The sequence below is a fragment of the Rhinopithecus roxellana genome, chromosome 5, assembly GCF_007565055.1.
Source record: "Rhinopithecus roxellana isolate Shanxi Qingling chromosome 5, ASM756505v1, whole genome shotgun sequence".
NCBI lineage: Eukaryota > Metazoa > Chordata > Mammalia > Primates > Cercopithecidae > Rhinopithecus > Rhinopithecus roxellana.
The window spans coordinates 166728481-166749347 of NC_044553.1; the positions used below are offsets into that span (position 1 = coordinate 166728481).

Consider the following 20867-nt stretch of genomic DNA (forward strand, 5'->3'; position numbering starts at 1 on the left):
ACCCATGAAACCACCACAGTCAAGATACTGAACATATGCATTATCCCCAAAGTTTCTTCTATCTCTTTGTAATCCCTCTTTCACACTCCTCTCAGCCCACCCATATATGGGAAACCAGTTAAGTTCTTTCTGTCACTGTAGATTAGTTTGCTTTTTCTGCCATTTAATGTACATGGAACCACATAGTATGTACCCTTTTATATTTGGCTTCTCCCACTTGGTATAATTATTTTGAGATTTATCCATGTTGTTGCATATGTCAATAATACATTCCTTTTTGTTGCTAAGGTAATAGTATTCCATTGGATATCACAATTTTTAAAATCTATTCACTTGTTGATGGATATATAGGTTTTTAATTTTTGGCTATTACATTCAAGTTTATATAGACATACTTTTTTTTCTCTTCAGTAATTATCTAGGAATGGAATGACTAGATCAGATGATAAGTATGTGTTTAACTTTTTATTAAGTTCTTTAATTTCTCTTGGCAGTATTTTATAGTTATTAGTGTACAGGTCTTTTACATCTTTGGTAAGATTTATCTCTCAATATTTTTGAGGATGTTATTATAAATGGTGTTCTACAATTTTCAATTGTTTGTTGCTAGTATATAGATATACAGTTGATAGTTACATGTTGATCTTATATTCTGCAACCTGGCTAGACTTAAATATTAGTGCCATTAACCTTTTTTTTGAGACAAGGTCACCCTCTATTGCCTAGGCTGGAGTGTAGTGATGTCATCATAGCTCACTGCAGCTGCAATCTCCAGTGATCCTCCCTCCTTAGCCTCCTGAGTAGCTGGCCTTATTGGCCTGTGTCGCTATGCTCGGCTATTTTTTATTTTTATTTTTTATTTTTAGTAGCGATGAGGTCTCATTATGTTGCCTAGGCTGACTGGTCTTCAACTCCTGAGCTCAAGTGATCCTCCTGTCTTGGCCTCCTAAAGTGCTGGGATAACAGGAATGAGCCACCGCACCTGCTCACCCCCACACCAACTTTTTTATAGATTCCATTGGGTTTTTCATATAGTCAGTCATGTCTGTGAATAAAAAGTTTTTCTTCCTTTCTAGTTTGGATGTCTTTTTTTTTTTTTTCTTGCTTGATTTCACTGGCTACTCCAGTATAATGTTGAATAGAGGTGGTTGAAAGCAACATCCTTGTCTCGTTTCTAATCTTAGGGGAAAACATTTAGTCTTTAGCCATTAAGTTATAATGATAGCTGTTGGTTTTGTGTAAATTCTGTATCAAATTGAGCTTGATCCCTTCTATTCCTAGCTTGTTTAGAGCTTTTTTCAGAAATGGATGTAAAAATTCATTCTGTCACGTGTTATTTCTGTCTTACTGAGATGTTTTTTTTTTAAACTTTGTTAATGTTAATTACATCATGAGGGACATTGTTTTCTTTCTCATTAAAAAATTTTTTTTTGCTAAGAATGATGGTTTCCAGCTGCATCCATGTCCCTACAAAGGACGCAAACTCATCCTTTTTTATGGCTGCATAACATGTACCCTAGAACTTAAAGTATAATAAAAAAAAAAAAAATTTCTTTTTTGAGAGTGGATCCCACTGTGTTGCCCAGGCTGGTCTCAATCTCCTGGGCTTCAGTGATTCTCCTGCTTCAGCCTTCCAAGTAGTTGAGATTACAGGCATGCACCATCATGCCTAACACTGTTTTCTTTAATGTCTTTTTTTTTTTTTTTGCATTCTATCTTTTGCATTGATAGAACTGTCAAGTCTCATAGGAAGAATTGGGAAGTCTTTTCTCCTCATATTTTTGGAAGAGTTGTGTAGAACTGATTTTTTTTTTTTTTTTTTTTTTTTTTACTGTCAGTGTTGGAATTCATTAATGAAGCCATCTGGACCTGGTGTTTTTTGTGGGAGAATTTTAAACAAGGCTTCAATTTTTAAAGTAGATACAGAGTTATATATATTACCTTTTTTTTTTTTTTGTAAGCTTTGGTAGTTTGTATCAAGAAATTTGCTTAATCTAAGTTACCATATTTATTGTCATAAAGTTTTATATAATATTCCCTTATTGGGAACTGCTGCGGCTACCACCGCTGCCGCTGGCTCTGCAGCTGTAGGGGACCCGTGCTGGTATGCAGGTGAAAGGCACTCTTTGCCTGCTGAAAGTTCCCATGGAAAAACTACCATCTCCCCAGCTCACCATGGTGTATGAAACTGATTTAACTACTGGAGATGCTGGGGCTTCCAGCACTTACCCTATGCAGTGCTCGACCTTGCGCAAAAGTGGCTTCATGGTGTTCAAAGGAAAACCGTGCAAAATAGTGAAGATGTCAACTTCCAAAACTGGAAAACATGGTCATGCCAAGGTTCACCTTGTTGGAATTGCTATTTTCATGGGCAAAAAAAAAAAAAAAAAAAAAGATATTTGTCCTTCTGTTCACAACATGGGTGTTTCAAATATTCAAACACGATTATCAACTGATACACATTCAAGATAGTTGCCTTCCCCTGCCGACAGAAACCGATGAAGTTCCTGAGGATCTTAAACTGCCAGAAGGTGAAGTGGGCAAATAAATACAAGGAAAATACAATGCAGGTGAAGATGTACAGGTGTCTGTCATGTGTGCAATGAGTGAAGAATATGCTGTAGCCATAAAACCCTGCAAATAAATGGGAGCCTTGACCTCCCTGGCTTAAGCAATTCTCCCACCTCAGCTTCCCAAGTAGGTGGTATTACAGGCATGTACCACCACGCCTGCCTTATTTTTGTATTTTTTGTAGAGACAGAGTTTTACCACGTTGCCCAGGCTGGTTTTGAGCTCGCAGGCTCAAGTGATCCACCTGCTTTGGCATCCCAAAGTGCTAGAATTACAGGCTTTTAAAGTTTTTAGTATGATCTCTGAGGTCATTAATTTTAGATCATTCTTCTTTTCTAATATATTTATTTAGTGCTGTAAATTCTTTCCTAGGTACTGCTTGTACTGCTATCCCACAAATTCTGATATATTGTGTTTTCATTTTTATTTAGTTTAAAACGTGATAATTTCCCTTTTGATTTCTTCTTTTTTTGTGACATTCTTTATTTTTTTGTTTTCTGCTGTAAAGCCATAATTATATAATCAGTGTAGAAAGAAACGTATAAAATATTGTTGTAGAAAATACTGGGTTCTTCGGGAGGCAGAGATTGCAGTGAGCCAATATCATGCCATTGCACTCCAGCCTGGGCAACAGAGTAAGACTCCATCTCAAAAAAACGGAAAATACTGGGTTCTTGTCACATGACCAGGAAAGATTAGGCTCTCAGACACATAGAAGGGTGAGGAGTAAAATTATTGAATGAAAAAGAAAAACAACTCAGCAAAGTGAGATGAGGTCCTGCTAACAGACTGTCCACCTCACTGAGTTGATCCCAGGTCTTCACACAGAAACAGGAGAGGCCAGGCTCCACCCCCCTGCAAATGGCATAGACTTCACAAGTCTTCACCCTGTCTTCCTAGTATGCGCGTTGGTTGGAGATTCTCCTGGAACCTTTTGTTAACTTGGCTATCTTATTCTCCCCTCTAAAAACGTGCATCTAAGTGCCATTAGAATAAGGATAAGGATGAAGACCGATTTTAACTGCCTCCTGCTGACAGGGGCCACCGTTTTGGAAAAACAGCAGTCAGATCTTTCTAGAGGCCTATCTACAGGTTCCCAGCTAGTTCCTAGTGTCCGTTGTCCAAGGCTCCTAGTTGGATGACCGTTTGGAGCTAGATGGCCCAGTCAGGGCTATGTTCTGACATACTAATGTGTCCATGCAGGTGGATGAGGTTATGATTGGTGGTCCACAAGCCTAGGATGATGGAGAGACCAGGTTGTTGCTGCAGGTTCAGGGTCATTTCTCAGCTTCCAGGATGTCCTGGCATCTTAGCTGTGCATCTCCCAGGACCTGGAGATCACAGGGCAACGGAGGCTGTGACAAAGTCACCAGAGACTCCCAAGGTGGAGGACGCAGAACAGCAGAGACAGATCCCCCCATCCCCCCCCCCCTTTTCTTTTTCTGAGACAGAATCTTGCTCTGTTGCCTGGGCTGGAGTGCAGTGGTGTGATCTTAGCTCACTGCAACCTCCACTTGCTGGGTCAAGCGATTCTTCTGTCTCAGCCTCTTGAGTAGCTGGGACTATAGGTGTGTGCCACCAGGCCCAGCTAATTTTTGTGTCTTTAGTAGAGATGGGGTTTCTCCATGTTGGCCAGGCTGGTCTTGAACTCCTGACCTCAGATGATCTACCCATCTCGGCCTCCCAGAGTGCCAGGATTACAGGCATGAGCCACTGTGCCTGGTCTGATTTCTTCTTTGAACCATGGGTTGCTTAGATTTGTGTTTAGTTTGTAAATATTTAAATCCTATCTGTTTTTTTTTGAAATCTAATTATTTTATTATAAATATATATAAACAAAAATTTTAAAGACACTGAAAAATGTACAAATATACCACTGTATTTAAATTTTTTTCCTTAAAGTTTGTTTACAGCTATAAAGCAAAACAGATTTTACCAAATTAAGTACAAACAAAACTTCAAATCAGTGAACTTTAGATTAATAGTATTACTTGAAAAGTATGGATGGTATTGTTTTGTTGAAATTAATTTGCTGCTGATGAGTGAATATAGTACTTTCTAAAACAATGACATACTTATATGTGTCACTTTAGTTTCTTTTACATAACCAATTCTCAATAAAGATTTGTGAATTTAATTTTCAGGAAGGTGTAAATAATTTGAAATATTTTGATGTATCAGAAAACCAAAATCTGAAGTCTTTATCTTTGGCCCACTGCACGTTATATCTATGTAACCTCTGTATAGACTATATAGATAAATTTGGATTTCACTCTCTGTATATATAAATACATATCTCTACTTATATCTGTATTTTTACTTATAGGTAAATATATATAGATTATGTATATATTTTAAGTTATTAAACTAATTATACATGCTATAAAACGTTCAATGCAGAAACGAATGAAGTAAGAAATGGAAGCCCTTTTGTACAAACATTAGGTTGCTGTAACAAAGGTCAAAACAATAAGGGATTAAAGAGGATAGACTCTTATTTCCCTCACATCATAATACACATGGTATCAATCTTGGGCCGATCTGGTTGATTGTGCAGTGATGGGCATGGGCCCCTTCTTTGTGACTCTGCCATTCTCAGTACATGGCTTCCATTTTAGTCTAAGATGGCTGTTTGCTTTTACCCCACTCAGTGGTTTTTTGGTTCTCATGAAGGTGCTTTTTTGTGTATGTAGTTGTTAAATTGGTGTACTTTTGTGTGTGTGGGAGCAGTCAGTGGATCTGTGGATCTGTTCCACATCTTGCTGTACCCCAATCCTGCCCTCTGAGATTCTGTCCCCTGTTCTTGATTTATAATTTAATTCTTTTGTGGTTAGGTAACACTGTGTTATATAACTTGAACTCTTTTAAAGTTATTGAAACTTGTGGCCCAGAACATGGTCTTTCATGATGGATATTTTTTGTGCATTTAAGAATTCTGTATTTTGGCCAGGTTAAATAACACTGTTGTATAGCTTGGACTCTTAAGTTTATTGAGACTTATGGCCCAGAACATGGTCTTTCTTGGTGGATATTTTTTGTGCATTTAAGAATTCTGTATTTTGGCCAGGTGTGGTGGCTCATGCCTGTAATCCCAGCAGTTTGGGAGGCCAAGGAGAGTGGATCACTTGAGCCCAGGAGTTCAGGACCAGTCTAGGCAACATAGGTGAGACCCTGTCTCTACAAAAAAATGGAAAAAAAATTAGCTGGATGTGTTGGTGTGCACCTATAGTCCCAGCTACTGAGGAAGCCGAGTTGGGAGGCTGAAATCAGAGAATTGCTTGAGCTCAGGAGGTTGAGGCTCCACTGAGCTGTGATGGTGCCTTTGCACTCCAGCCTGAGTGATAGAGTGAGACCCTGTCTCAGAAAAAAAAAAGCTGATAGCTTTTGCCTAGGAAGTCCAACATCTGGGCTTTATCAGGAACAGTTGCTGCTTATTGCTATTTTTCATTTTCCCATGCCCATACTTTTGTATTTTTTTGCATGTCTCTTAATTTTTTGGTGAAAACTAGACATTTTTAAATAATAATAATGTTGCATCTCAAAATGAGATTTTCCCAAGGTTTGTGGTTGTTTTTATTTTACTGTTGTTTGCTTGTTTCATGACTTCTCTGAACTTATTTTGTAAAGTCTGTTATATTTTTGTCCATGAGATCATCAAAAACTGTACTCAGTTATAGTGGTTATGATTAGACTTGGATTTCCTTAAATGCCTTGAAGTTAAGGCTTCCAGTCTTTACTGTGAGGTTCTATATGCTTGTTGGTTCACCCCTTCAGTACTCAGCCAAGCGGTTACCAACTCTGCCTTACCTTTTACTTCCTGCTTACAAAGAACCTCAAGTTCAAAATACAGGTCTCCTGCCCATGAATATTTCAGATGTTTTCAAAGTCTCCTTTGTACATATTATTCACCATTCACCAGCTTTTCCTTTTAAGTTTTTTTTTTTTTTTTTTTTTTTTTTTTTTTTGCCGCATTCTGTTATTGCCACCTTAAGCAGTTACAGTGTTTAAACAATTGCTTCTGATTGTTTTTGACAAACACACATAGTGATGGTGGGTGGGTGCAATGGGGAGTGTGAAGAGGCTGTTTTCAGCAAGTGATTTCCAAGTAAGGTCAAGAAAGTCCTTATGGCACCATGCACTCCAGTCTGGGTTGACAGAGTGAGACCCTGTTGCAAAAAAAAGTAGGGTGAGGGGCCAGGCACCATGGCTCATGCCTGTAATCCCAGCACTTTGGGAGGCAGAGGTAGGTGGATCGCTTGAGCCCAGGAATTCAAGACCAGCCTGGACAACATGGGGAGACTCCCCCTCTGCCCGCCATCTCTACAGAAGAATACAAAAATTAGCTGGGTGTGGTGGTGCATGGCTGTGTGTAGTCCCAGCTACTCAGGAAGCTGAGGTGGGAGGATTGCTTAAGTCCTGGAGGTGGAGGCTATAGTGAGCCGTTATAGCACCACTGCACTGCAGGCGACAGAGTGAGATCTTGTCTCAAAAAAAAACAAAAAACAAAACAAAACATACACACTAAGAGATACACACAAAGAGAGAACTCTTTGTGAGTTTTTCCAGGGAAATGTCAGATAAGTCAAATTGTGATGATTTGCTTGGGGAACTGGAGTTTGGATGAGTTCCATCCCTGTTGAAGTGGCTTCTTGGGTGTCTTTAAAAAAACCTCATCATTGTAGGATGTTGGTTTTTCTCTTCAGTGTGGAGCTAGAGAGAAAGGAGTAGTAATAGCACAAGTTAAAATGCCTGATTTTCCTAACCAAGGCTCAGCTGTTTTTACTTGATTAAATGCCACTGCAAAGGGTTCTTGCAATCCTTTGGTTAATTTCCAGAGTTCTTAAAAATTTGAGTTTGACAATTTTTGTCAGCATTCTTGTGCCTTTTATGAAGGAGAGGATGTTTAGAGGTCCTTACTCTGCCATTTTTGCTAATTTCACTCTCAATGATCTTTTCAAAAGATTTAAGTACTAAAAAATATTTTTTGTATTTACACATGGGGCAGCCATTTCTGCTGTTCTTCCTTCCTTGTATAGATCCATGTTTTAATATGATACCATTTTCCTTCTGCTCAAAGGACTTCTTTAATGTTTCTTTTAGTGCAGGTTAGCTTTGTGATGAATATTTTCAACTTAGTATATCTGAAATTGTGTTTTTTATGCCTTCTATTTTGAATGACTGTTTTGAGGAGTTTTTTTGAAATAAGTAATCTTACATTAAAATTCTATGAATTGTAAAACATTAATTTTTATAACCATCTGTGTACAATTTTGATACAGAATAGTTTCATTACTCCATAAAACTCTTCTGATACTCCTTATCTTCATACCCTCTGCCCTGCCATACTTTCCTGACTCATGGGAATCACTTGTCTGCTCTCCATTGCTGCTGTTTTTGTTTTTGAGAATGTCATATAAATAGAGTCCTATAGTATGTGAAGTTTTTTATTTTTTTGAGACCCGGGTTTCAGGCTGTCACCCTGGCTGGAGTGCAGTGGTACAGTCACAGCTCACTGCTGCCTCAACCTTCCAGGCTCAGTCAAGTGATCTTCCCACCTCAGCCTCCAGATTAGCTGAGATTACAGGCGTGTGCCACCGTGCAGGTCTAATTTTTAAAAACTTTTTGTAGAGATGAGTTCTCCCTATGTTGCCCAGGATGGTCTCAAACTCCTGACTTCAAGCAGTTCTCCCACCTTGGCCTCCCAAATTGCTGGGATTACACATGTGAACCACCACATGTAAAGTTTTGAGACTGATTTCTCTCATTCAGTGTTGTATCTTTGAAATTCATCCAAGTTGTTAAAATATGGCAGTTTATTTTACTTCTGAGTAATATTCCGTTACGTGGATGAATCACAGTTTGTTAAATCCTTCATTTGTTGATGGACATTTGGTTGTTTTCAAGCTTTGACTGTCACAAAGCTGATGATAATGTTTGTGCCTTGATGTGTATGTATATATAAATTTGTATTTCTCAATAGTAAACAGCCAGGAGTGGTATTGCTGGGTCATATTGTTAAGAGTGTGTTTAACTTTCTGTGAATGTTTTACATTTTGTTAGATTGTCTTCCAGAGTTGCTCTACCATTTTGCATATCCACCAGCACTGTATGAGTGTTCCAGTTCCTCTGCATCGTCAGCAGCAACTTGTCATTGTCAGTTTTTGTTGATTATTTTAGCCATTCTAATAGGTGTGTAGTAGTATCTCATTGCGGTCTTGACTGAATTTCTGTAATAGCTGGTAATGTTGAACATGCTTTCTCATGCTTATTTGCCATCCATATAACTTATTTGGTGAAGTATCTATTGCAAGCCTACCTCTCAAAATGGCCCTAAATGACTTTATGTAGTGATAAAAGTTGTGTTGCAATCACAGGTTAAGTAACAGGTAAAGCTTCTGATTGGCTGTTGACGTTGTAGCCTTGGGCAGAATCAGAAGTGGCATATATGAAAATAGGAGTAGTACATCACACATCCATATTTTGTATCTCCATGCCCACGGTTTATTTTTTAAGTTTTATCAAAATGTAATGCATTTGACATTTAAATGAATATTTCTTTGATGAAATTTGTTTCTGTTTCTACATTTTATTAATCTGTGCCATGTGGTTTTTCTAAATTCCTTGTAAAAAACTTTCTATGGTGGAAAGGGAAAAAGCAGAATGGACAAACTATTCTAGGCATTCAGAACTCAGCAATGTCAAGCTTTTTTGTGTATATAGTTTGCAGATGGTTTGGTGATGGTTGAGAGCCTGGGCTCTTTTCCATGACTTACTAAGGTACAGTATAATCTAAACATAATTTTTATCTAAGCATAAAAATCTGGAGATTTTTATGAATCTTTGCATTTGCTGTTATCATTATAGAATAATTTCTTAAGACATAGTAAAATGTAATTTCACAGAAATTTAAATGCATGCATGATAAGTAGAGCGGTGGTTGTCAGACTTTGGCTTACATCTGAACCACTCGAAGGAGGTTTATAATAAGCACAGATTGCTGGACCTTATCCTCAGAGTTTCTCATTTAATAGTTTTGTGAGGGACCCAAGAATTTGAATTTCTAACAAATTTTCAGGAGATGCTGATGTTTCTGGTCTCAGGACCATGATATGATGACTACTTGAGTACAGATGTAGTTGCTGGGGCATGAGCTTCGTTGACCTCCTCTCCATGTCTTGTATGTGTGCGTGTGTCTATGTATATGTGCTCTGCACAGTTACAGTTTAGCACAAACAGCTTTGCATTTAGGGAGGTGTTCAGTAAATGGCTACTTTAGGATTTTGGAGTTAGAGGTTCCCATGAGATTATTATAGGAGAAGAAAAAAGCTCTGCAATGAATCAACTCTGTGTCTTTTCTAGTTTTGTTTCTTCAAATATAATGTGAATGCTCAGGCTAGGGCAGTGGCTTCCTTTTTTTCAAAACATTTACATGCTAAATTTCATTGAGCTATATTGAGCTATAACTTACAATATAATGTACACATTTGAAGTGTACAGCTCAGTGAATCTTGATAAATGTATATATCCATGTAACCACCATCATAGAATTGAACTGTAGATTATCTTTATCACCCATTGTGCCCCTTTGTAGATATTTCTCAATTCCACCCAGATTCCCAGATAACCACTGATGTGCTTCCTGTTACTCTTGTTTTGCCTTTTCTAGAATTTCATGTAAATAGATTACATGATATGTACTTTGTGCCTGGTTTCTTGTGCTTAGCATAGTGTTTGTTGATATCATTAGTTTACTTTTATTCCTGGCCAGTATTCCATTCCTAGGTACATACTTTGGGTGACAATTTAGGAAGTTTATAGTTCTTATTCTTTTGTAATGAGTACTCTAGCTTTGTTTTAAATAGGCATAATAAAGTATAGTACATTATGTACTGGAATTTCATTTCATTTATTCTAAAATTGTAATTATTTTGATGTAATTATTATTTTCCTAACTCCTTGTTACTTCAGTTTAGCAAATTTTTAAAAAAGTAAAAGTATAAATATATTAAGGCTTTTTTTAGGGGGGCTTTGGAATGTGAAAGAGAAATCCAAACTGTAAAGAACATTAAGTTTTTAAAATTATAATTTATTTTGGCTGGGCGCAGTGGCTCACACCTGTAATCCTAGCACTTTGGGAGGCTGAGGGTGGCAGATTGCCTGAGCTCAGGGGTTCCATACCAGCCAGGGCAACACATTGAAACCCCATCTCTACTAAAATACAAAAAATTAGTCAGGTGTGGCAGCGTGGGCCTGTAGTCCCAGCTACTCGGGAGGCTGAGGCAGGAGAATTGCTTGAACCCAGAAGGCAGAGGTTGCAGTGAGTTGAGATCACACCACTGCACTCCAGCCTAGGTGACAGCGAGACTGTCTCCAAAGTAAATAAATAACATAAAATACAATTATGGTTTATTTTACTGAATAGCAGAAAATAAAATCTACTTGGTCTTCTTTCAGTTGTTAATTGCTTTTTTAAAAAATTTTACCTGAACCGTAAATGAGTCTGAACGTAAAAGCAAATTGCCCTTTTACTATCTCCTTAGCATTTTGTCTCTGAGCTGACCTAAGCAGCTGACCTAATCCCCCCTCCAAAAAAAAAAAGTTTTTTTAAGTGAAACTAATGAGAATTATTTATTTTGACAGGCCTTTGGAAATGCAAAGACAGCTCATAATAACAATTCAAGTCGTTTTGGGAAGTTTATTCAAGTAAATTACCAGGAAACAGGCACTGTACTTGGGTAAGTAATGCTACTTAGCAAGCGTAGGCTTCAGAGCATGTTTTAATTTTTGTCTTTACCCTTTTATAAACTATGTATTATTTCATTCCCAGACATTGATGTCAACATTAAAATTCTTCCCTGTCAACTTTTTTTTTTCTTTTGGAAAAGTTCAAACCTCAGAAAATTTTAAGACTAATGTAACAGTCACTCATACTCTTAACCTAGATTTGTTAATTGTAGTCAGTGTGTTGCATTTGCTTTCTGTATATTATGCGTACATTTGCTCTTTTAAAAAATTGTTTTCGGCTGGGCGCGGTGGCTCAAGCCTGTAATCCCAGCACTTTGGGAGGCCGAGACGGGCGGATCACGAGGTCAGGAGATCGAGACCATCCTGGCTAACACGGTGAAACCCCGTCTCTACTAAAAAATACAAAAACTAGCCGGGCGAGGTAGCGGGCGCCTGTAGTCCCAGCTACTCCGGGAGGCTGAGGCAGGAGAATGGCGTGAACCCGGGAGGCGGAGCTTGCAGTGAGCTGAGATCTGGCCACTGCACTCCAGCCTGGGGGACAGAGCGAGACTCCGTCTCAAAAAAAAAAAAAAAAAAAAAAAATTGTTTTCAAGGCCGGGCACGGTGGCTCATGCCTGTAATCCTAGCACTTTGGGAGGCTGAGGTGGGTGGATCACCTGAGGTCAGAAGTTCAAGACCAGCCTGACCAACACAAAAATTAGCCGGGCATGGTAGTGCAAGCCTGTAGTCCCAGCTACTTAGGAAACTGAGACAGGAGAATCTCTTGAACCTGGGAGGTGGAGGTTGCAGTGAGCTGAGATTATGCCATTCTACTCCTCCATTCTGGGCGACAGAGCGAGACTCTGTCTCTCAAAAAAAATTAAAAAAAAAAAAATTTGTTTTCAAGTAAGTTGGTATTTTCTAATCTACATTTTTCTATATAACCATATTATTATATTCAAGAAATACAATTTTGTTACAATATTGTTTCTTATTATATAGTCTATGTTCAGAGTCCTCTGGTTGTGTGAGCAATATTCTTTATAGTTTTTTTTTAAATAGACTTTATTTTTTAGAGCAGTGGTAGCTTCACAGCAAAAATAAGAGGAAAAGTACAGCAAATTCTTACGTATCCCTTTAAACTTCCCCTACCACCACCCTTACCTGTGGTTTCTTTATGCAGTTTCAGTTACCCAAAGATGGTTGAGTATAGTACAGTAAGATGTTTTCAGACAGAGAACACATGCACATACATTTTATTACAGTGTATTGTTATAATTGTTCTATTATTTATTTATTTTGAGAAGGGTCTCAATCACCCAGGCTGGAGTACATTGGTGCAATCTTGGCTCACTGCAATCTCCTCCTCCCGGGTTCAAGTGATTCTCCTGCCTCAGCCTCTAGAGTAGCTGGGACTACAGGCGTGTACCACCATACCCGGTTAATTTTTGTATTTTTTGGAGAGACGGTGTTTCACTGTGTTGGCCAGGCTAATCTTGGACTTCAGGCGTGAGCCACTGTGCCCAGCCCACTTGTTTTATTTTATTATTAGTTATTATTAATCTCTTACTGCAGTGGTCCTCAGCCTTTTTGGTGCCAAGGACTGGTTTCGTCGAAGACAGTTTTTCCACAGACTGGGGGATGGAGGAATGGTTTCGGAATGATTCAGGCATGTTACGTATATCATTAAATTCTCATAAGGAGTGTGCAGCCTAGATCCCTCGCATGTGCAGTTCACAATAGGGTTGACATTCCTGTGAGAATCTAATGCCACCGCTGAGCTGACAGGAGGTGGAGCTCAGCTTTGCTCAGTTGTTGGCCGCTCACCTCCTGCTGTGTAGCCCGGTTCCTAACAGGCCAACCACTATAAGTCCATGCCCTGGGGGGTGGTGACCCCTGTCTTCTATGCCTAATTTATAAATTAAACTTTGTCATAGGCATGTGTGTACAGGAAAAAAAAACTCAGGCCAGGCACCCCTATAATTTCAGAACTTTGGGAGGCTGAGGCAAGCAAATCATTTGAGGTCAGGAGTTAGAGACTCACCTGGCCAACATGGTAAAAGCCCATCTCTACTAAAAATACAGAAATTAGCCAGGTGTGGTGGCATGTGCCTGTGAACCCAGCTGTTCAGGAGGCTGAGGTGGGAGAATCACTTGAACCCAGGAGGCGGAGTTTGCAGTGAGCTGTGATCGTCTGGGTGACAGAGCAAGACTCCTTCTCCAAAAAAAAAAAAAAAAATCGAGGAAAAAAGCCATATATATATATGTAGTATATAGATATGTAGTATGTAGAATGGAATATATATGTGGGTTTGGTATTATTTGTGGTTGGCATCTTGGAATGTATCCCCCATGGATAAAGTGGAAGGGGGCTACTATAGTTGAAAGAGAGAGCCTTTGTAGTTAAAACAGACCTGAGTTAAAAGTTATGCTTTTTACTAGTTGTGTGATCTTAATATCTTTCAGCATCAGTTTCTATACTTGTAAAATAGGGGCAGTAATATTTGCCATGCAAGGTGGGTGTGAGGATTTAACATACTAGTTCATGTTAATTTCCTTTCTGCCATTTTAGACAGGTAAGAGCCTGTTTTGGTAATTTAGACTGGAAATGGCAATGGTAATTCAGAGAAAGAAATTTTAATTATTGGTGGTGGTAGTGGCAATGGATTTTCAAAGAACCCACATTTGAGCTTTATTTTAATGAAGGAATGCAATTTACTGGACAGAGACCGGGAATAGACTAGGGAATTGGAAGTGGGAGGAAGAAAGTGAGCAGTGCAGTCAGGAGTGAATGGAATCTTTGAGGGATTCTGTGTTTGTGAGTGACTGAAGCATATAGCATGTGGTGGTAGGCAACTGGGAGAAATACAGCTTAAGAGTCAGATTCTGCCCCCTAAGAGGTTTGTCCTAATAATTTGAATTCAGTAATCTAAAGCTTTTACATTTCAGATTCCGATTCAGAACCCCTTTCCAGTAAGATCTTAGCTGATTGCACCCATTTGGGTAAGAAGTTTTAAAGACTTGGAGGGCACAATCTGGATAAAGAGAAAAAAAAAGACATACAATTGGTGTTTAATTCCTCATTACTTTCAGGATAAAGTTCATTCTTCTGGCATATAGTATATTAGCTCTTGATCCTAGTCCATCCGCCTATCTCATTCTTTAGTCATACTTAACTTGGGTCATACACCAGTGATGTTTCAGTAGATGATGGACCACATATACTATGGTAGTCCTATGAGATTTTAATACCATATTTGTACTGTACCTTTTCTATTTTTAAATACACAAATACTTACCATTGTGTTACATTTGCGTATAGTATTCAGTGAAGTAATATGCTGTATAGGTATGTAACCTAGGAGCAATAGGCTATAACATAAGGCATAGGTGTGTAGTAGGCTATACTATCAAGTTTGTATCAGTGCACTCTGTGATGCTGACAAACAACAAAATTGTCTAATGATGCATTTCTCAGAACGTACCTCCATAGTTAAGTGATACATGACTAATTGTTTTGTTGGTATGTGTACCCTCCTTTCTTTATAACCTTACATAAAGGCAGTTCTCTTTTCCTTCTTGTTAATCCTTCAGATTTTGAATTGATTTACCCAGTCACTCTTTCACCAGATATATGTAATGAATGTTTACTCTGTGCTGTGTACTCAATATCCATGGGAATTCTTCTTTACATCCTTTTTCCTTCTTGGATTGAATCTCAGGTGTCTCTCTTTGTGTATGCATAATATCCTGGTCATTGCTCTATAATAGGCTCTATCAACTCTGTATGATAGCTGCTAGATTACGTACTTTCTCACTAGTTTGTAAGTCATTTGAGAATGGGTAGTAGATCACTTATTTCCATATTCCTTGTGCTTGATGTAGTGCCCAATAAATAACTATGGAGTAAATCATTATATAATAAATTGATTTTAGGCTGTGACAATAGCATAAATATATAAAAAGAAACTATGCATATCTTTGAGGCTTATGTAGTAGTCTGGCCAAAGTATGTTTGGAAGAATGTGTAGTGATACAGTAGCCTAGAAATAATGTAGAGTCTATCTTCGGGGATCTTGTGTACTATGTTTTAAACTTCTTATTGTATTTTGCTTTACTGAAAGAAAAAAGACTCATGACCATATGAATTTAACATGGATAACACTAACAGTACCCATAACACAATTATAATAGTATATATATATGTATGTATGCATGTATTTTTTTTTTTGAGACAGATTCTCACTCTGTCACCCAGGCTGGAGTGCAGTGGCGTGATCTTGGTTCACTGCAACTTCTGCCTCCCAGGCTCAAATAATTCTTCTGCCTCAGCCTCCTGAGTAACTGGGATTACAGGTGCCTGCCACCATGCCTGGCTAATTTGTGTATTTTATTAGAGATGGGCTTTCACCATATCGGCCAGGCTGGTCTTGAACTCCTAACCTCAGGTGATCCTCTCGCCTCGACCTCCCAAAGTGCTGGGATTACAGGTGTGAGCCACCTTGCCCGGCCAATGGTGAATATTTTGAAATGATCTGGATAGTATTCTTTATACTTCTACACTGTCTCCAAATGTTTGTCTATCTTATATTAAACTTTATTATTTATATCAACCAATTTTATTTTTCTTGTAGTGCCTATGTTGAAAAATACCTACTGGAGAAGTCCAGACTCGTTTATCAAGAGCATAATGAACGGTACGTATTTTTATTTGTGTAATTAGGTGAAGTTAACATTTGTATCATGCAGATTGACTTTTAAGGTCTTTGTGTATTATGACCCTTAATTCAGTTTACGTCATGCATAGCTTTATGCATAATTGCTATTTCTGTCGTGGGCAGAACTTTGCAGTTTTTCAGAGGCTGCTAGGAGATCTTTATTTGGTATATAGAACTATTGCAAACTGTCAGAACAAGTAAGCAGTTTCTCAGTTGTTCCTCATTCCTCTTGGTGAGCAGTGTACCTCGGGACTTTTCTCCCATTTCCTTAGTGTTCTTTTTCTAACTTGAGAAAAAATTTTCAATAAAGCTCTTAATTTGATTGTATTACTTGAGGTATACAGGTCTTTAGAGATGATATATGTGGTATCCTTCAGATGGAGAAATAAGATAGAGAAGTAAATTAATGATTTGTTTCATCCTGCAGTGAGATTTGGTTAAGAGAGGGTTTAACCTACATTCAAATATTGGATATGCCTTGGGCATCTCACTTAACTTCTCTGTTTCTTTTTTATTTATTCCCATTTTACAGATGGAAAACTATTGGTAGTAATGTTCCTCTGTCATTCATTCCTGAATTTGATTCTCTGTTTCTTTCTGTGTCTGTCTCATCAGTCTAGATAAAAGTTTAATTTTGAAGATCTTTTCAAATAACCAATCTTTAGTTTCATTGATGTTCTCTCTTTCCTTTTCCTATTTCCTATTTCATTTATTTCTGCTCTGATGCTTATTATTTCCTTTATTCTGCTTGCTTTGGGTTTAGTTTGCCTTTTTTTTCTAGTTTCTTAAGGTGGATGGTTAGGTTATAGATTTGTGATCTTTTTTATATGGGTTTACTGCTTCAGCTGTTTTCCAAGTATTGGTGTAGTGTTTCGTTTTTGTGCATCTTGGAGTGTTTTATAATTTTGCTTGTGACTTCTTTAACCCACTGGTTACTTAGGAATGTGTTGTCAAATTTCCATGTATTTGTATTTTGGAAATGTGATTTCTCATTTCACTGCAAAGTGTTTGGAGTAGTTGTATAATTTCAATCTCCTTAAATTATTGAGACTTGTTTTGTAGTAGACTACACATGGTCTACCCTGGAGGATACTCCATGTGGACTTGAAAAAACATATCCTCCTTATGTTGGCTGGAGTGTTCTATAAACATGTGTTAGGTCTAATTGGTATATAGTAATTTTGAAGTCCTCTTTTTCTTGTTCATCTTCTGTCTGATTACTTTCTTCAATATTGAAAGTGGAGTATTGCAGTCTTTCAGTATTATTGTTGAATTGTGTACTTCTTCTCTTAGTTATATCAAGTTCTTTTTGTGGTCGGGTGCACTGTCTCACTCCTGTAATCCCAGCACTTTGGGAAACCAAGGCAGGTGGATCATTTGAGTTTTAGACCAGCCTGGCTAACATGGTGAAACTAAAAGTACAAAAACTAGCCAGGTGTGGTTGCATGCGCCTGTATTTCCAGCTACTCGGGAGGCTGAGTCAGGAGAATCACCTGAACCTGGAAGGTGGAGGTTGCAGTGAGCTGAGGTCTCACCACTGCACTGCAGTCTGGGTGTCAGTGTGACACTCCGTCTCAAAAAAAAAAAAAGTTCTTTTTGCTCAACGTTTTTTTGGGCTCTGTTCTTAGACACACATATATATATTTTAAATTGTTATATCTTCTTGATGGATTGGCCCTTTTGTCATTATAAGATGGCCTTCTTTGTCCCTAGGAACAAGTTTGGTCTTTAACTTTATTTTACCTGGTATTAGTAATAATTAGTAATTATTGTTTTATCTGGTATTCTCTAGCTTGCTTTTGGGTATTGCTTGATGGTATCTTTTTTTCTCATATTTTTATTTTTAAACTATTTGTGTCTTTGAATCTAAAGCTTGTCTCTTGTAAACAGTATGTAGTTGGACCATACATTTTGTTTTTATCCATTCTGCCGTTTATCTACCTTTAGAATAGAGCGTTTAATCTACTTATACTTAATGTAATTATTGATAAGGTAGGATTATTAATACTATTTTGCTGTTTGTTCTCCATATGTGTTAACAATTTTTTTTGTTCTTCTGTTCTTCTATGCCTGCCTTCTTTTGCATTAAATAAATGCTTTCTAGTGTACCATTTTAATTTCATTTTTATTATTTCTTTTTATTATTTTTTATATTCTTATTGGTTACCCCGGGTATTGTAGTTAAAATCTTAACTTATAACAATGTCGTTTGGAATACTGACAACTTAATTTTGATAGTATATAACAAACTTTGCTTGTATGTTGCTCTATTCCTTTCTTGCTCCTTTGTCCTGTAATTGTTATGCAAATTACTTCTTTATGGTGCTACATCCATCAACACATTTATAATTACTACTTTATGTACTTTTTCAAGTTTAATAGGAAAAAAGTGTTATAAATAAAAAATAGGCCAGGTGCAGTGGCTCCTGCCTGTAATCCCAGCACTTTGGGGAAGCCAAGGTGGGCAGATCACTTGAGGCCAGGAATTCGAGACCAGCCTTGACAACATGGCAAAACCTTATCTCTACAAAAATTAGCCGGGTGTGGTGGTGCACGCCAGAGTCCCAGCTACTTGGGAATCCGAGGTGAGAGGATCACTTGAAATGAGATAGAGGTTGCAGTGAGCTGAGATTGTGCCACTGCCCTCCAGCATGGGCAACAGAGTGAGATCTTGTCAGTCAATCAATCAATGAGTTAATTAATTTATACTGTCTTTTATATTTGCCATTGTTCTTTATTTCTTCATGCTTAATTAAATCTTGTCTACTATCCTTTTATTTCAGTCAGAAAAATGAATTGCCTTTAGTATTTCTTGTAAGGCCCATCTTTAGTGTGAAGTCCAAGTTTGTTTATCTGGCAGTGTTCTAATTTCTCCTTTATTTTTCCTGGATATATACTTCTTGATTGACATTTTTTTTTCCTTTAAACATTTTGAATACGTTATCCATCTGCCATGGTTCCTGATGAGAAATCAGCTGTTAATCTTATATTAGGATTTCTTGATGAGTTTCTCTCTTGGTGCTTTCAAAATTCTTTGTCTTTGCCTTTCAAGAATTTTGGTTTGTCAAAATGTGGATTTCTTTGAGTTTATACTTTCTAGAGTTCATTGAGTTTCTTGGATGTGCAGTTAATGTTTTCCATCAAATTTGGAGAGAGATTTTGGCAATTGTTTTTTCAAGTATTCTTTATGTCCCTTTCTTATTTCTCCTTTTAGAACTCCTAGTATGTATAGGAGTCTTTTTTTCTTTCTCTTCTTTTGTGTGTGTGTGTGTGTTTTTTTTTTTTTGAGACAGAGTTTCATTCTTGTTGCCCAGGCTGGAGTGCAATGGTGAGATCTCAGCTTACACCTTTGCCTCCCGGGTTCAAGTGGTTCTCCTGCTTCAGCCTCCTGAGTAGCTGGGATTACAAGTGCCTGTCACCATGCCCAGCTTTTTTTTTTTTTTGTAATTTTAGTAAATACGGGGTTTCACCATGTTGGCCAGGCTGGCCTCGAACTCCTGACCTCAGGTGATCCACCCACCTCTGCCTCCCAAAGTGCTGGGATTATAGGCGTGAGCCGCCTTGAACTCTTGACCTCAGGTGATCCACCCACCTCTGCCTCCCAGAGTGCTGGGATTATAGACATGAGCCACTGTGCTCCCCATGGGAGTCTTTTTAATGGTGTCCCACAGGTCTCTGAAACCTTGTTTCTTATTCTCCGTTTTTTTTCTTGTGTTCTTTAGAGGAGAGTCGGTTAACCTGTCTTCATGTTTGTTGATTCTTTCTTCAGGTTCACTGGTTCTTTCTTCTACCTACTCATATTTACTGTTAAGCTCCTCTGGATACTTTTTCATTTCAGTTATATTTTTCAACTCCGGAATTCTTTTTTGATTAATTTCTTATGAGTCCTGTATATTAGTCTCTATTTGGTGAGATAGTGTTCTTATACTTTTCTTTAGTTCATTAAATGTGACTTTCTTTAGTTCATTGAACACATTTAAAATAGCTGATTAAAATCTTGTAAGTCTAATGTCTGGGTTTTTTCAGGGACAGTTATTAATACTTTTTCTACTTTGTATCGGCTATACTGTCTTCTTTCTTTGCATGCCTTATGATTTTTGTTGTTGTTGTTGAAAACTGGATTTTTTTGGCTGGGTGTAGTGACTCATGCCTGTAATCCCAGCACTTTGGGAGGCCAAGATGGGTAAATCACCTGAGCCCCCATGACTTCCGAGACCAGCCTGGGCAACATGGGGAAACTCTTGTCTCTACAAAAAATACAAAAATTAGCCAGGTTTGGTGGTGCACACCTGTGGTCCCAGCTAGTAGGGAGACTGAAGTGGGAGAATCACTTGGGCCTAGGAGGTCGAGGCTGCAGTGAGTCATGAGCATGCCACTACACTCCAACCTGGGTGACAGATACCCTGTCTCAAAACAAAAATTGGATTTTTTTTTTTTTTTTGAGACAGTCTCGCTCTATCACCAGGCTGGAGTGCAGTGGTGCAATCTCGGCTCACTGCAACCTCCGTCTCCTGGGTTCAAGTGATTCTCCTGCCTTAGCCTCCTGAGTTGCTGGGACTACAGGCGCATGTCACCATGTCCAGCTAATTTTTGTATTTTTAGTAGAGACGGAGTTTCACCATGTTGGCCAGGATGGTCTCCATCTCTTAACCTTGTGATCTGCCCACCTTGGCCTCCCAAAGTGCTGGGATTATAGGTATGGCCACCACGCTCGGCCAAAAAATTGGATTTTTAAAATAATATAATGTAGCAACTCTAGAAATGAGTCCTCTTCTTACCAGGGTTTGATGGTTGTTTTTATTCCTACTGTTTGTTTTGTGACTTTTCTGAACGAATTTTATAAAGTCGATATTC

The 20867-nt window shown here is 38.1% G+C and overlaps 1 protein-coding gene across 8 annotated transcripts in view; it reads left to right on the forward strand.

Annotated features, from left to right (window-relative positions):
* The window catches only part of MYO9A (myosin IXA), a 300731-nt gene that overhangs the window by 68660 nt on the left and 211204 nt on the right, over positions 1–20867 (forward strand). For all 8 annotated transcript variants that reach the window (XM_030930260.1, XM_030930262.1, XM_030930261.1 and 5 more), the window contains exons 3-4: positions 11212–11306; positions 15930–15992. In XM_030930260.1, coding sequence (XP_030786120.1) covers positions 11212–11306; positions 15930–15992 — 158 coding nt within the window. The remainder of the gene's footprint in view (positions 1–11211; positions 11307–15929; positions 15993–20867) is intronic.